Source organism: Dama dama, chromosome 25 (genome assembly GCF_033118175.1).
Source record: "Dama dama isolate Ldn47 chromosome 25, ASM3311817v1, whole genome shotgun sequence".
NCBI lineage: Eukaryota > Metazoa > Chordata > Mammalia > Artiodactyla > Cervidae > Dama > Dama dama.
This window is the reverse complement of record NC_083705.1, coordinates 9,816,439-9,832,396: the sequence shown is the minus strand read 5'-3', so window position 1 is coordinate 9,832,396 and position 15,958 is coordinate 9,816,439. Positions and strand designations below refer to the sequence as shown.

The window sequence follows — 15,958 nt, the reverse complement described above, 5'->3', positions numbered from 1 at the left end:
CACTGGCCCCTGTAATCTTTGTCTCTTCAACTTAGAGAGAATGCTTAGTTCTCCTGCCTGTACTTCAGCTTGGAAAATGTCTCTAGGCAGTAAGAGCAAATTTCTACAACTCATCTCATTTGTTTCTCATTTCGGGGAGCACAGTCATGCACTTCTAATTTTCCAGTATTTAAAATCCATCTTTTTCATACATTGTGCCCAGTTTTCTATGTGTTTAAGAAGGGAGGATAAATCCAGTTCCTGTTACTGCATCATTGCTAGAAGCTTTGGATGAGAGGAAGGATATGATCTTACATGTTTTTTAACATTATGAGACTGATGGGTTAGAAGTTGATTACAGAAAGTAGAGAATGATGGAAGCTAGGATGTAGGAGGCTATTACTATAATCCAGGCCAGACGTGACAGTCACTTGTGGGAACAATAGACATGAAGCAAAATGGTAGAATTCTGGACTTGACGAAACAACAAACAGGATTTGCTGATTGTTTGGATGTTGAATATAAAAGGAAGAGAGCAGTGAAGGATGACTCAAAGAATGTTGGCTTAAGTAACTAGAAGAATGGGGAGGACAGTTTCAGTAGAATGTTGGGAAGAAATTCTGAAAGGGATGGATTGAAGAAAGAATGGTGAAGAGGATTCAGACACACCACTGAGGATACACAACTCTCTCAAGGAGTTTAGTCAATCACATTCTATCTCTCAAGGGACTCACAGTCTAACTGGGGATGAAGGCAGAATTGTAAAGAGAAAATTACATTAGAGTAAGGTGTACAGTAATAGAAACTTCTATAGCCAGAGATCAAATGAAGAAGTCTCTAATATTTGTTGTTGTTGTTCAGTAACTATATCATGTCCGACTCTTTGTGACTGCATGGACTGCAGCACACCAGGCTTCCCTGTCATTCACTATCTCCCAGAGTTTGTTCTAACTCATGTCCATTGAGCAGGTGATGCCATCCAACCATCTCATCGTCTGCCACCCCTTTCTCCTCCCTGCCAGTACAAAATATTTCACAGAGGTGGTGAGGCTTGAGTTGCATGAAGAAGGACCAGGAAAATTTCACCAGAGGGAAGAGGTGGGCAGGGCGTTGCAGAAAGAGGGAAGAACATGAGATAAATGACAAATGGCAGACACTTCAGTGCATTCAGGGGACATTAATTTTCTATGGCTCAGCCTAAGGTGGGAATGGGGATTTGTGAAGGAAGGCAATGCCAGAGAATGTTCAGACTACAGCACAATTGCACTCATCTCACATGCTAGCAAAGTAACGCTCAAAATTCTCCAAGCCAGCCTTCAACAGTACATGAATTGTGAACTCCCAGATGTTCAAGCTGGATTTGGAAAAGGCAGACAAACCAGAGATCAAATTGCCAACATCTGTTAGATCATAGAAAAAGCAAGAGAGTTTCAGAAAAAACATCTACTTCTGCTTTATTGACTCTGCTAAAGCCTTTGACTGTGTGGATCACAATAAACTGTGGAAAATTCTTCAAGAAATGGGAATACCAGACCACCTTACCTTCCTCCTGAGAAATCTGTATGCATGTCAAGAAGCAACAGTTAGAACTGGACATGGAACAACAGACTGCTTCCAAATAGGAAAAGGAGTACATCAAGGCTGTATATTGTCACCCTGCTTATTTAATTTATATGCAGAGTACATCATGTGAAATGCCAGGCTGTATGAAGCACAAGCTGGAATCAAGATTGCCAGGAGAAATATCAATAACCTCAGACATGCAGATGACATCAGCCTTATGGCAGAAAGTGAAGAAGAACTAAAGAGCCTCTGATGAAAGGGAAAGAGGAAAGTGAAAAACTTGGCTTAAAACTCAACATTCAGAATACTAAGTTCATGGCATCCGATCCCATCACTTCATGGCAAATAGATGGAGAAACAATGGAAACAGTGAGAGGCTTTATTTTCTTGGGCTCCCAAATCCCTGCAGATGGTGACTGCAGCCATGAAATTAAAAGATGCTTACTCCTTGGAAGAAAAGCTATGACCAAACTAGACAGCATATTAAAAAGCAGAGACATTTCATTGGCAGCAAAGGTCTGTCTAGTCAAAGCTGTGGTTTTTCCAGTAGTCACGTATAGATGTGAGAGTTGGACTATAAAGAAAGCTGAGCACCAAAGAATTGATGCTTTTGAACTGTGGTGTTGGAGAAGACTCTTGAGAGTCCCTTGGACTACAAGGAGATCCAACCAGTCCATCCTAAAGGAAATTAGTCCTGAATATTCATTGGAAGGACTGATGCAGAAACTTCAATACTTTGGCCACCTGATGTGAAGAGCTGATTCATTGGAAAAGACCCTGATGCTGGGAAAGATTGAAGGTGGGAGGAGAAGGGGACAACAGAGGATGAGATGGTTGGATGGCATCACCGACTCGATGGATGAGTTTGAGCAAGCTCTGGGAGTTGGTGATGGACAGGAAAGTCTGGTGTGCTGCTGTCCATGGGGTCACAAAGGGTCAGACATGACTGAGTAACTGAACTGAACAGATAAAAAGGCAGTGAAAAGGTTAGTTGATAAAGACTCTTCTTTACCATGTATATACCTTAGACTTTATTCTGTAAGTAATGGAAATGCCTCTAAGCTCTGGAATGTGACTGGAGGAATTGAATAGGAAGGCTGGTTAAAGGGCCTGAGTAAGAAGCCATTGAGGCTTGAATGAAGCCAAGGAGATAGTGTTGGGGGTAGGATCTCACCGAGACTTTAGTTGAGGAATCGAGAGGTTTTGGTGAGCTGATGGATGGAGTGAATTAAGAGGAAAAGAGGAAGGAGTTGAAGATAACATTTAGCTTTTTGGCCTGGCCACTTGAGGAAATGATGGTGCTACTAGCTAAACTTGGGGAAACAGATATTTGTACAATAAAATATTTTACATGCCTTCCCCAGGACTGAGAATTCAGTCAATGAGTGCTGACTCAAAGGGTAGGTTAGAAGGGCTTTTATCTCCTACCCTGGTGGTCTTCATCATGTCTCCTCCCTGCCTACCAGTGGCATCAAAAAACCTAAAGGCTGTGGGAAAATATGATGTTGCCTATACAGATAGCTTTAATGTAGTTCCCGTAACTAGTTTGCCTTTTATCAGCCCCTGGGGCTTCCCTGGTGGTTCAGACAGTAAAAAAAAATATGCCTGCAATGCAGGAGACCAAGGTTTAATCCCTGGATGAGGAAAATCCCCTGGAGAAGGAAATGGCAACCTACTCCAGTATTCTTGCCTGGAGAATTCCATGGACAGAGGAGCCTGGTGGGCTACAGTCTGTGGGGTCACAAAGAGTCGGACAGAACTGAGCGACTAACAGTTGTATATAAATACCCCTGGAACTGCAATAGATTCTGTATCAGATCAGATTAATCTAAGAGCTTACATTTCTCATTATACAGACAAGTGACAGAGGTAAGATCACTCATTGTTATACTTTGTATAGACTGGTGTCAATGGAACAGTAAGGGACAAATAACTCTGATCTTCCCAGAACAGGTCTCCCTCACGCTCTAGGATCTAACCATAGTGCCCTTCTTTATGTTCCTCCAACCAGTCATGCCACACTGCAGGGCCTTTACATGTTTTGTTTTGTCTCTTGGGATAGTGACCTGCCCTACTCTATAACTTATTATATCATAGCAAGACTCTTCTTGTCTTTTGAGTCTCTTTCCCCTAACCACTTCTTAGAACATCTGTTAACTTCATTTGGTCTTTATCATGTTACATTATTACCTCTCTTCCTAACATCTTGTAATTTGTACAAAGTACATCTTTGTACTTTCTTGTTTAATTGATTATTTTACATCTGTTGCCCATGCAAGACTTTATGAGTGGCAATCATGTTTACTTCGTCTTCACTATAAGATGATTAATATTACCTGTACCTTGAATGTACTCAGTAAAGATATGTTATATGAATAAGACATAAAATGCAGATAATGAGGGTTATTATTTAAAAGCATTTTATCTATGAGCTAATAGAAGAAAATATGATTACAGGATGGGAGGAATTCCCTGTTGTTTTTGAAACCGTAACACACACAGGTAGTAGCTTTCCCTAAGATTGATCCTGTGTGATTGTATAATTGCCAAGATTGCATTGGTGTTTTAGCCTGGGTAATTAATGCTAATGGATGTAATAAACAACCCCAAGATCTCAGGGAGAGTTTGGGTTTTTCTCAGGTTACAGTGTTTGATCACTGTTTTCTATGTGGTAATTTAGGGGCTCCAGCATCTTCTTTTTTGTGGCTCTACTGCTCTCTCAGTGATACTTTGGGATCCTTCATTGAATCCCTTCTATTATGTCTAGCTAACAGTCAGAATGGAGAAGTCAATGGCAACCCACTCCAGTACTGTTGCCTGGAAAATCCCATGGGCAGAGGAGCCTGGTGGGCTGCAGTCTATGGGGTCTTGAAGAGTCGGACATGACTGAAGTGACTTAGCAGTAGCAGCAACAGTCAGAAGGAAGTCTTACCTGGTTATATAAGAGATTCCGAAGACCAACTCTGCAAGTGGTATGCATCACTTTTGCACACATTCTGTTTGGTCAGAATGAGGCACATGGCCCCCATGTAACTGCAAAGGAAGCTGGGAAATGTAGTCTTCCTGTGTGTCCAGAAAAAAGAAACTGGATCTGTGAGCATGGAGCCAGCCTCTGCTGGGGACTTCAGTTGGTTACCGTGAGGATTATATAGTTAATATATGCAAAATACTCAGAATAGTACCCAGTGCATTAGGGACATCCATGATTCCAGGTAAGTTGCAAGAGGAGTTTCTCTGTTTGCACTAATTGCTGTTTGCTAAACAAAGCTAGTATTCTAAAAGTTTCTGTCAAGCCCAACAGCTGGCTGGAGAGTTTTGTGAACCCCAGTGCCCAAGGAGGCCAGCCAAAGACGCGGATGTTACCGCCAAATCTGTGCGACACATCCTCATGCTTTGTTTAATTTGGTTCCCTGGGTGGGATAAGTTTTATGAGCAGGTGTTCTGGTTAATTAGGTGATTAATACTCCTCAAATTGGAGAGTCATTTCCCCAGTGACAGTTCTTGCTTTGCTCAAATATGAGACAAATCTTCATTGATAGTTTGAAGAGGCAACTGACTGAACTCACCAACCTTCCAGGCCTCCCAGGTCATCACTCTGGCCAACCCCAACAGCTGGCTGAGTCACCATCTAAATGCACCAATTCAGGGAAACAAAAGCGCCCCCAGATCATCTGGCCTCCTCTCAGACCAGGGCAAAGTTGACCTGGAGTCACATTAACGGTTTCCTTCTGGGGATTCCAGTCTGTATCATTGCTCAAAGTCAGAGTCATTGTCTCTACACAGAGGCCTCCAACTTCTCTGGCAAGGTGACCAAGCCCCCTCCAAAGGCAAATCAGGTATCCAAGTTCTTTCTCTCAAATTTTGTCTCAGATCAATAGAATTATGTCCCCAAACCCTCATACACCATGTTTCCAGAGCCCTCTCACCAACCGCACACACCATTCTATTTCTGCCTTCTTGCCTTTGCTTCCCTCAATGCAAAGACTCTTTTCCCTCTCATTGATTTCATCAAATGTATGCATCCTTCAAAAGCCAAATGGTATTCCTCAGCCCTCCTGATTCAGCTTGAAGTGCTTTCTTCCTCTTTAGAATTTTCATAGCAATTACTATATGACCCATGTCAATTAGCATTTAATTATATGTCATATCTTTTCTTTTCTTTCACGTATCTTAATTTTGTCTTCCTAATTGGATTGTTGGCAGCTGTGGTCTATGTCTTCTCTTAGGCATGTATGAAGGTTCCAATAATCGGTTGTTTGATTGCTTAAATTAAGCTAGATGCCACTCGCCCTTCTAGAAAATGGTCCAGATCCATTCCATTGTACCAGCTTGAGCCACCAACTGAAAGCTATGACCACTTACTCATGTTCCTCACGTGTTCCAGCTTTGTAACCACAGAGGGACTAGGTCTCTTTCTCCAGTTCTACTTACAAAAATTCCAGGAAAGACTCTGACTTGCTCATTTCAGTCATTTGCTGAACCCCTAAAAAATCTGTCTTGAGGGGAAATAAGATTATGTAAGAATAAGAAAGTTCTGAGCCACAATCACAATAGCTGGAGTAAAGAGTAACAGTTGTCCACAATAGGTGTACCTGGATTTTGGAAGATTCTGTTTCTTTATCTTCTCCATTATTATATTATAATTATTATATTATTTATATATATATATTATATTATATTATATATTATAGATGATAATTATTATTATTTTAAAATTAGGTATTCATCATTAAGTATTTATCTTGTCAGACTGGATCCTGCTTCTTGGGGAGACAATAGATCAACTGTCAATAAGCCGTTACTGTTTGTGCTTTCTCAGAGAAGAGAGAAAGAAGACTTTGCTTTGAAAAAAGATATCTTTCCCTAACCCTGTTCTAAAATTTAAACTCATGCATTGTTACCTCTCCTAGGGGGATTTAATGGGGATAATAGTCTTAATGTCAAAGTGGAGGTTTCATCATCTCTCCCTCCCCTCCCTGTCCAACTACTCTTCAGACATCTGCTTCTGTGGCTCGGTGAACAGTGTGTTCTTTTCAGGGTCCCGGGTAGAAAATGGATGACACAGCTCAAAGGAGTAACTGAAGAAAGCTTAATAAGGGGATTATTTAGAAAAGCAGGTTTAGGATAATAGGAAGTGTTCTCACTCCCACCCCCAAAGAGGCAAGGGGATGGGACTAGAACTTAGAAGACAGGTCAGAAGACATGAATTGTGACCTCTGATGGAGGAAGGCAGCCACTGCCAGACTGAAGCCCTTGTGGAGAAAGTCCTGCCTGCGTTCCTCCAGTTCTCACATCCTGCCAGTTCCCCACATGACCAGACCCAAGAGTGTGCAAGCGATACAGCCCTTCAAGGTCAGCTTCCTTGGTAACAGAGTCGGGTGACAGTGGGCAGAGAATGATGTGGACAATCCATTAGACAATGACAAGCATAAATGTTAAGTTTTAATGGAGCAGGAAAAAATGTATCAGAACGAGAGAGAATATATATAGTTAGCAAAGAAACCTCCCAGGAATTCTAGAAGAATGTAACCTCCTCCTCCCCCAAAGATCAAGCAATGTTAATTAAAATAAGTAAAACTATGACAGGAGAATAGGAAGATTGGGAAGATCATTCATTCATGGATGCATTCATTTATTCATTCATCAGTCATCAAAGATTTATTTGTACCTCTGGTCATCAAGCATGCAAAAATGGATTAGCTGTCCCTGAATGTTTGAAAATTTTTATAATAAAATGTTGGGACAAATGGATTATATATGGTGACTGCCCTAGAGAATCTAATAGTCTGGCCTAACAAGATCTCCTAGAGAAATCAACAGTTAAACTGACTCTGGGAGACCCAGATAGGGAAGAGCAGGGTAGGATGTTCCAGGAGGGGTGTTTGGAGGGTGTGGGGGACTGGTGGAAGATGAGGTGGTAAACACAGAAGTCTATTTCAAAGTTCAAGATTGCACTGTCAGATTTGCTAGAAAGGTCCCTTGATCATCAGAGCAAAAGATGGATTGGGAGTGGGAGGAACAAACAAAATTAGAGACCTGATACTGGGGCCAGTGTGAACAAGGGCCACATTGAAAGCTGGTTTTCATAACCGGGAACAATGATAGGAAGACCAGAGATGAAGAGGGGACAGATTCAGAAAATAATCGTGGGGAGATTTAACAGGGCTCCGTACTGAATGGCTGTGGTGTGAGGCAGAGACAGGATGCTTTGGTTCTGTTTTGCCTTCCCTTACATTTTTACCTAACAGCCCCCTGAGTCTCCTTTGACTGCACCACTTCTACCTGCCTAGCTGAGTATAGTTTGCAAAGAACCCTCACCCATGGGTTCTTGTCTTCTTAGACCAAGAAGGTGATCACGTGATGTTAGCAGGCCAACCAGTCCTTTCCTCCTGGCTGTTTGGAAATCTTAGGTGCTTGGCACCAAGTCCTTGCCTTGGTTCTTGTCTTTTTTGGAACCCCCCTCTTTAATTTGTTCCTTACATTTTTATGTTACCCCAAAACCTTCTTAAAAATTCATTTCTTTACTTCAATTAGTTAGTTGTTGCTGCAACCAGAAAACTTGCTATAATTAAAATGGCCTTACATTGAGACAGAAAACAGGTTAGAAGAGAAAGTCTGAAGTGGCTTTTCCTGGGGGAATGGGTGGGTAGTTTGCTTTTGAGAAGGCTATGGAAAAGTAAAGGGAACATTTTTTTGATTTGAAGAAAGATCCAAAAATCCCCAGAGATTTGTGTAGCACTCTGAAAATCATTCCACAGAGTATAAAAGTCATCTCTGGAACTTAGACATAAAGTCCTACCCAATAGCCTGACCTCATAAGGACTTAGACTTCTCTACACAGAGTAATTCTTCCATGAGGAGGCTGACACATTCTGCAGATTCCTTGGAATCAGTGGAGCGGGGGAGTGGGTGGAGCCCCATACTAGGCATGCAGAGCCCTGGGATCTGGCTCTGGCTGGCTTATTGATGTACTGCGTGACCTTGTACTGGTGCCTTTCCCTCTCTGAGACTTAATTTCTGTGTTATTAGATATAAGCGTTGAACTTTATTGGGGGTTCTCCAAAAATTTTGAAAAAATATTAAGTTTACATGCAAAAGGGGCAGTGATACCAGGAAACGGCATCAAACCCCACTTAAACAATGTCTGTGTGTTTATATGTACACGGCCGTGCCGTGCCTCGGCTGCAGCCCGCGGGCTCTCTTTCACCGTGGCATGCAGGATCTGTTTCTCTGACCAGGGGTTGAACCTAAGCCCCTGTTTTCGGAGAACAGAGTCTTAGCCACTGAATCACTAGAGAAGTCCCTTGAATTGAATAAACTTTAAACCATTTTATTTTGGGACTCTTAAATACTCTTTAATACACTTATCTGTGATGCCATCACCAGGAGAGGTGAAAGGGAGCAGCATTCCTTACTTTATTTTTGCCCAAGGAAACTTCCGCCCATGGAAGCACATGTGGAAGCAGCAGTTGTCAGAGCGCACCGCAGAGATGGTGGGGCAGGCGGTGTCTGAGGTCGTTCCAGCCCACACACCCCATGGCTCTGGATAGCCGGTGTCCTCTGTGCCTCCTGTTTCTCCCACTTCCCCTTTCTTGGGGTTGACTGACTCTGGGCTCTGTTCTAAGGCGGCTCTCCCAGGGAAGAGCAAACTTGAACGCCTATAAAGTCACTTAAAGACCTAGTCAGGCTCATGAACTCCCCTCCCAGCAGCTTAAATGGAAAATATCCCACCTACCCCAACACACACACACACCCACTCATACACACATATACGGTGCTTAGAGCCCAGCCTGAAGGGATTGCAAAACATGCTCTAGTATGCATTTGGGAAAACAAAGAAAACCCTGCTCCTTTCTCTCCAGACAGTCTGAGACACTTGTGTGCCCTTGGGCCTTTGCCCAGTTCTCTCATCTGCCTCACTCCTGCTACTAAATTGGTTCAAGGTTTGGAGGAAAGCTTCAGAGGAAAGGATGTTTCAAGTTCTCAAATGCTGAAGTCACCCATCGACCCTCTCTGGCCACCAGAGGGCGATGACAACAGCATCTGCGCTGAAAGCTGCTCCCAAGAATAACAGTAAATTGCACCTAATGTGTTTATGAATGATGGAGGGGCTGAAGTGTGTCCGTGAGTGCATGTGTGTGTACATGTACATACAGTTCGGTGCCTGGGACTAAAACTTTGAAAATCTGCTAAATACAAGAAAATAAAATCTGCACCTCTACTATATATTCACAGGATGTAGTCCAAGCAGGAAAATGTAGTAGATGGAATCAGAGTGGCATTTGTGTGAAAGATAATGGAAGAACTGTCAGAAGCGTAGTTTTTGTTGGCACTGTGTATGTGGGAGCATGCACGCACACATGTGTTATATGACTGAGTGTGAATGTGTATGAGAGTATGTGGAAGCATGTTTGTATACAAGTGGGTGTGTGTGATGGTATGTGTGATGGTGTGTGTAGGCATTGATGTATTTGTAGGTACAAGTGTGTGTGTGTGTGTGTGTGTGTGTGTGTGTGTGAGTGAGTGAATGTGTATATATGCAAAGGCTCATTCAGATGTTTTCACTGTGAGCAGACCTCAAGGAAGTCTGGGCAATACTTCCTCCAGTTCCTGCCCTCTCTCTCCAAACAAACAAACAAAATCATTCCTACAAGTATTTATGGAGCCCCTAACACATGCCCCTCCCCAGGGCCTCTGGAAAAGCTCAGACCTGGCCAGTTTAGAGGGGGCACTGGGAGAGGAAGGCACTAGAGGCCAAAGGGATGCCTTGCATGCAATGAGTGTTTTGAAAAACACACTTTCTCTTCTTTGATGCTTCAGACAACCCAGAGAGGCGGGCCCAGACAGTGATGTGACCTCCTTGCTTTGAGGAAATCAAGGCTTAGGTGACACAGCTGACCCAGAGTCACCTGGTCAGGAAGCAGAAGCTCCAGGCCTAGGAACCCAGCACTGTCAATCCAGGGCTCCACAGCCCAGCCATCAGTACTCTCAGCAGCACAGCCAGTGTTGGGGCTGGGCAGAGAAGCAATGCTTCCAAGAAGGGTTTACCAACAATGACCTGAACAATTCAGGTGGCCATTTTCTGACACTTGTGACCGTGGAGGGCAGTCGTGTCAATGCAGCAGGTCCTTCAGGAAGAAGTGGATCTTGGCCAAGATCAGGCAGGATCTTTTAAGGATCTTGTCGATGAGGCATGGCCGCAGCTTTGGTGGATTGTGAAGTCAAACATGGTGAATGAGAGGGCCGCGGTCTGGGGTCCCCAGTGGTTGTGTGGCTTCAGGCAAGTCACTTCACTTCTCTGAGCTCTGAGCTTTTAACCTATAAAATAGGGGCACTCAAATGCCCCCTTGCGGGACGATGTTGGGACAGAAGGTAAAACTGTAAGCAGCATGCCTAGGTCAGTGCTAGAATAAAGAAAATGTATCATCAGCCTGTTCAGTCCTTGGCTCCCTAGAGTGAATAAGCCTCAATTCTGGGGCCCTGCTGGCCAACCGAGCCCCTCTTCCCGCCCGTTCCTTCTCCCTCCTCGGTGGCCTCCTCCCTTCGTGCTCCCCGGTCGCTCCAGCAAAGTTCCCAACTTAGTCGACATGACGCGCGGCGCAGCCAATCGGAGGCGGAGCTGGCGTTTTTGGGGGGCGGGAGGGGTGGGCCCCGCGTCTCCGGTGTCTGCCCTGCTCAGTGAATGGAGAGAGCGAGCGCCGGCCAGCTCACCCAGCCGCCCCGTGCGCCAGCCGCCGTCGCCGCCGCGCTCCAGAGCCCGGCCCCAAGCCGGACCGCCCCGGGCGCCGCGCCCCACTGCGCTCTCCCCAGGTTTCCGACCCGGCCCGCGCCCCGGGCTGCGGTCCGGTGGGGCCAGGGGGCGCTCGGCACCTGGGCACTCCGAGCGATGCACAGCGGGGCAGCGCCGGCCCCGCCGATGGAGCTGCTGCCGCCGCCGCCCGGCGCACCCCGCTCCGCCCGCGCCCCGTGCGCCTGAGCGCCGAGCTCGCTCCTCCTCCGCGCTAACTCCTCTGCCCGCTCCCAGGCCGTTCGTGCTCTTAGCTCATCTCCGCGGGCTCCACGCGTCTTGCCCTGCCGAGGCAGCCTCCTCCGGGCGCGGGCCCCTGCACACTATGGCCCCCAGGCGGACGGGGGCCGGCGCCGCCGTGCGCGCCGGCCTGATGCTGGCCTTGGCGTTGGCGAGTGTTCTGAGTGGGCCCCCAGCTGCCGCCTGCCCCACCAAGTGTACCTGCTCCGCCGCCAGCGTGGACTGCCACGGGCTGGGCCTCCGGGCGGTTCCCCGGGGCATCCCCCGCAACGCCGAGCGCCTGTAAGTACCCCCGCCCTGCCCTACCGTACCCGGGCCACCCACCTGGGTCCCACAGAAGGGCCCCCAGGCGCGCCAGACCCTTCCTTTCCCCTTGGTCGCGTTGGCTACAATCTCTGCCTCCCCTGTCTCCTGGATCGGATCCTCCACCCTCTGAGTTGGGGGTCTGTGGCTTTGGACAGGTCTAGGGAGCGAGGGCTTGAGGCCCCTGTGATGAGCGAAGAACAGTGTCTCTCCAGGGGTGAAGGGTTCCAGACGCAGGGCCAACTGACAGTTTCCAAAGAGAATGCTGGCAGAAGGCAAGGGAGGAGATGACACTGCAGCCAGGGAGGTCTTACGAAGAGGTCTTAGAGTGAGAGGAAGGGGTCCGCCCGTTTGAAGAGGGAGGGAAGCAGAAAGCCGAAGGGCGATGGGGCGACAAGGCACGGGGACTAGGAGAGCGGGCCCAAGGGACTGTGACCAGCTCGGAGATCAGCATGGGCCAGCCGCTCTCTGGCTGCCCTTGCGAGCAAAGTTGAGAGTGTGTCTGAAGGTCTAACTTCTGAGGAACCAAACCAGTTCAGAGTGGGTGCTTGCAAAACCCTCCCTGCCTGGAGCGCAGCCTCCAAGATGCCAAGTTGCAGCCCGGGTGAATTTTTTATGGCTCGGTTATAAATGCCTCTCCGAACGGGGCCAGAGAATGGAAATGCTGACAGCCCTTTAAATGAGAGCGAGCGCTATAATCTTACAAACCGCACTCAACCTCGGATCCTGGGCTTGGCAGCAAGAGGAGAGGCGCTTGGAGAGTGGGGTGGATTGACCCTCGTTTTAACCCCAATTGTGCAACCAAATATTTACTTTTCATATGTCAACGTTTTGGAAACATTTATCATTTTGATCCTCGGACCAATTTCAAAACTTGGACTGGGGGTGGGCTCTTTCTAGCCTGCAGTCCGAAGTGAAGAAGGAAGGAGAAATGGTGGAGGGGTGTTGGAAGGGACTGGGAACACAGCCCAGAGGTGGGTGAGGGTTTGCTGTAGCTGGTAGCTTCCTGCTGGTCTTGGTTCTCCCACTGCCCCTTCCCCGCATGTCTTAGAGGGTGCAGGGGTCTTTGAGATTCTGCCTTCCCGGCTTTAGTCTGGAGGAGAGTGGCAAAAGACTAAGATGGATTGTCTTAGAGTGTGTTATTCCTGTTAATCACCTCCTGTCACTTCATTCTCTGCTGCCTACTCTTTATGTGTCCCTGAGCGGAGACTCAGTAGAATTGCCTTCCTTTTTCCTGCTTTCCTTTGGTTTAAAACATTTTTTTTTCCCAAGGGCAGTGATTATTCTGTGGGGGTGAACCATACCGTTCTAGAGCAGGGTAGAGCTGAACCTTCATGCATACACATGGAAAATGTGGCTTGGAAATGTGAAATGACTCGCCTAAGGTCACACAGCAATTTGGTGGCAATAAAAGGGCCAGAATCCAGGCCTCCACAACTGAATTCAGACATTACATTCTACCGTGCCAGTGAAAAACTTGTTTTAGTGGTGGTTTTGGAAACCTATAACTGATAAACTAAATTCACCTACCTTCTCACACCAGGGCCAACCACATGAGTGAGTGAAATAATAACTATAGCTAATGTTTAACAAATGCTTTATGTGCCTCAGTTTGTTTACATGTATTATCTTACTGAATCTCTACAACTGTCTTATTAGTTACAAAGGGAATGCTTATTATTCCACTTAACTGTTAAGCCTTTTTGTCATTGGCTCAAGGTCATGTAGTATCTAGTTAAGCTTGAATTCGAGTATATCTGGCTCCCAAGTAGACACCCTTTACCCCTCTGCTGGACATCCTTGGAACAAGGGTCAGCTTGGACCAAGATCTGTAAACAGATGGTCCTGGGAGGGTTCTCCTTGGGCCAGGGTCTTAGAATAGGCACCTGTTACTGCTGCTTCAGGTGGACTCTGCAAACATTGACTTGCTTTGACATTAGCTCTCCTGTTTGGGGTCTCTTTGATATTTAAAATCATGTGGCATGTTTGAGACAGCAAGGAGAGAAGGCCCCTCTACTTCTGGCATGCAGGGAGTCCTCAAAAGCTGTGGGCACAGCTCTGCAGCCATCATGCCACTGCACTGCCTCCCCCAGGAGACCCAGGCAATTGGGGGCTGCCCATCTGCTCTGTAACTGAAGAAACTGGGCGGAGACTGGAGTCCTGGGCATTCCCATGGGCCTCTGCCATCATGGCCACCGGCAGGCACTGGCAGGGTAGGGGTACTTTGGAATGTGTGAATCTCATCTTCCTTGGTTCTGGTCACTGATGTCTCGTTTGGTGGGCTTGCATTAGGGTGAGGTGGTTGCCAAGGCTGGCTTTTCATCTAGTTTCTTTCCTCCTCTGGGTGTGGGGGTGGGGGCAGGTTTTACAGGCAGGCTGGGTCAGAGTTACTGCAGGGATTAGGCACAGCCTCCCAACAACAGTTCCAATAGTCCTTCATCATCCCACACCCTCTCTCAGTCAGCTCACATGTAACATTTCAATTCTGCACACTCTTGGGGGGAGGGGGTGGAATTTCTGAGTTATGCTAAGGATTTCTTTAGGGAGGAATTTTTCATTCATTCTTCCCTTCATTCATTCAACAAACATAACTTGAGCTGCATTCCAGTAAATGTATATAAAATCATGGCATATACAGAGGAAAACCAGTAATCCAACTTCAAGAATGTAATCAAAGGATGGAAGAAGGAACTTTCCTTTAGTAAGCCCTTTCAACTTCTCAAGGCTCATTTTTTCATGTGGCTAAGTTTTGTCAGCGGGGCTTCCTTGGTGGCTCAGTGGTAAAGAATCTGCTTGCAGTTCGGGAGCCACGGGAGACTGGGGTTTGATCCCTGGGTCTGGAAGATCCCCTGGAGAAGGAAATGGCAATCCACTCCAATATTTTTGCCTGGAAAATCCCACGGACAGAGGAGCCTGGTGGGCTATAGTTCACAGGATCACAAAGAGTCAAACACGACTGAACGACTAAACAACAACAACTTTTGTCAGCACTGCCTTTAGATGCTCAGGACCTTCCTAAAATCCACTTCTGATCTCAGATGTTTACGTTGCATTTTATAACAAAGAGGAAGCATTTTCTCCCTTCTGCGTTCTTGCTATTCTGTCTCCCAAAGAGCCTTTTATGAAGGGCTGTGTGTGTGTGTGTGTGTGTGTGTGTGTGTGTGTGTAGTTGTTGCTCTGGTGTTGTTGTGACCGTGTCCACCCATGGCACGCCTTTAAGGGAAACGTGCATGGGGGTGATGTAGTCACCATTTGGACTTTGCTTCAGGCCTGGAATGGGGCCTGTTAAATTGTTCATAAGTAAGCTGGTATCTGTGAGCTAGGGGTCTGTGTTCTAGCATATTCTACATAATGTCAGCACATCACATGGAGAAACTCTCTGCTGTTTATAAACTACTGACAAATTTTTTTTTCCCTTCAGTGGGGAGGTGACACCCACAAGAAAGCAAAATAAATGCAGAGGAGAATTCCGTGTAATTTATTATCCAGAGAGCAGAGATAGAGGACGAGGGGAGAGGAAGTGGATGGTGTGCCTGAAACAAAATGTTTAGCATGGAGCACAGAGTAAACAGATGTTGCGTTTGCCCTTCTGAGTACAAAAGGAGCCCACGGATGTAATTCTTCTCCAACCACAATCTCGGCCTAGAAGAGGAGGAGACATGAAAATGAGCTCTCATGCAGGACCCCTTCGCCCCATCCTGCCTAAAGGCAGGCGGAGGCCTGCTTCTCACCCACAGTGAGGTGGTGGCCTGAACAGTGGAGTGGGGCAAGAGTGGACATCTTTGGTTTTTCACTTGGCTCTGGAACATGCTGGAGACTGCTGTATTTAAATAAACATTTCCTGTTTGCAAAGGAATACGGGCTAAAGGCTGAAACGTGAGAATGTGGTAACTTAATTTTCTCCATCACTCCAGATGACGGCAAGCTTCGCCGGTGGTTGGGTCCAATAAAAACCGACACCGTGTCATAGGCTTTCCCTTACTTGACCACAGAGGTCCTGAGGTCAAGTGGGAGACTTTCCAAGATGCTCAACAGCCAGGCCCTGCATCCTGGTACTCCCAGCCCTCCAGGCTAGCTCAGAGGACC

General features: G+C 46.4%; 1 protein-coding gene across 1 annotated transcript in view; it reads left to right on the top strand.

Annotated features, from left to right (window-relative positions):
- Window positions 1–11,566: 11,566 nt before the first annotated feature.
- The window catches only part of SLIT3 (slit guidance ligand 3), a 722,104-nt gene continuing 717,712 nt past the window's right edge, over window positions 11,567–15,958 (top strand). Inside the window, exon 1 of the mRNA XM_061129412.1 lies at window positions 11,567–11,851. Coding sequence (XP_060985395.1) covers window positions 11,655–11,851 — 197 coding nt within the window. The 5' untranslated portion in view covers window positions 11,567–11,654. The remainder of the gene's footprint in view (window positions 11,852–15,958) is intronic.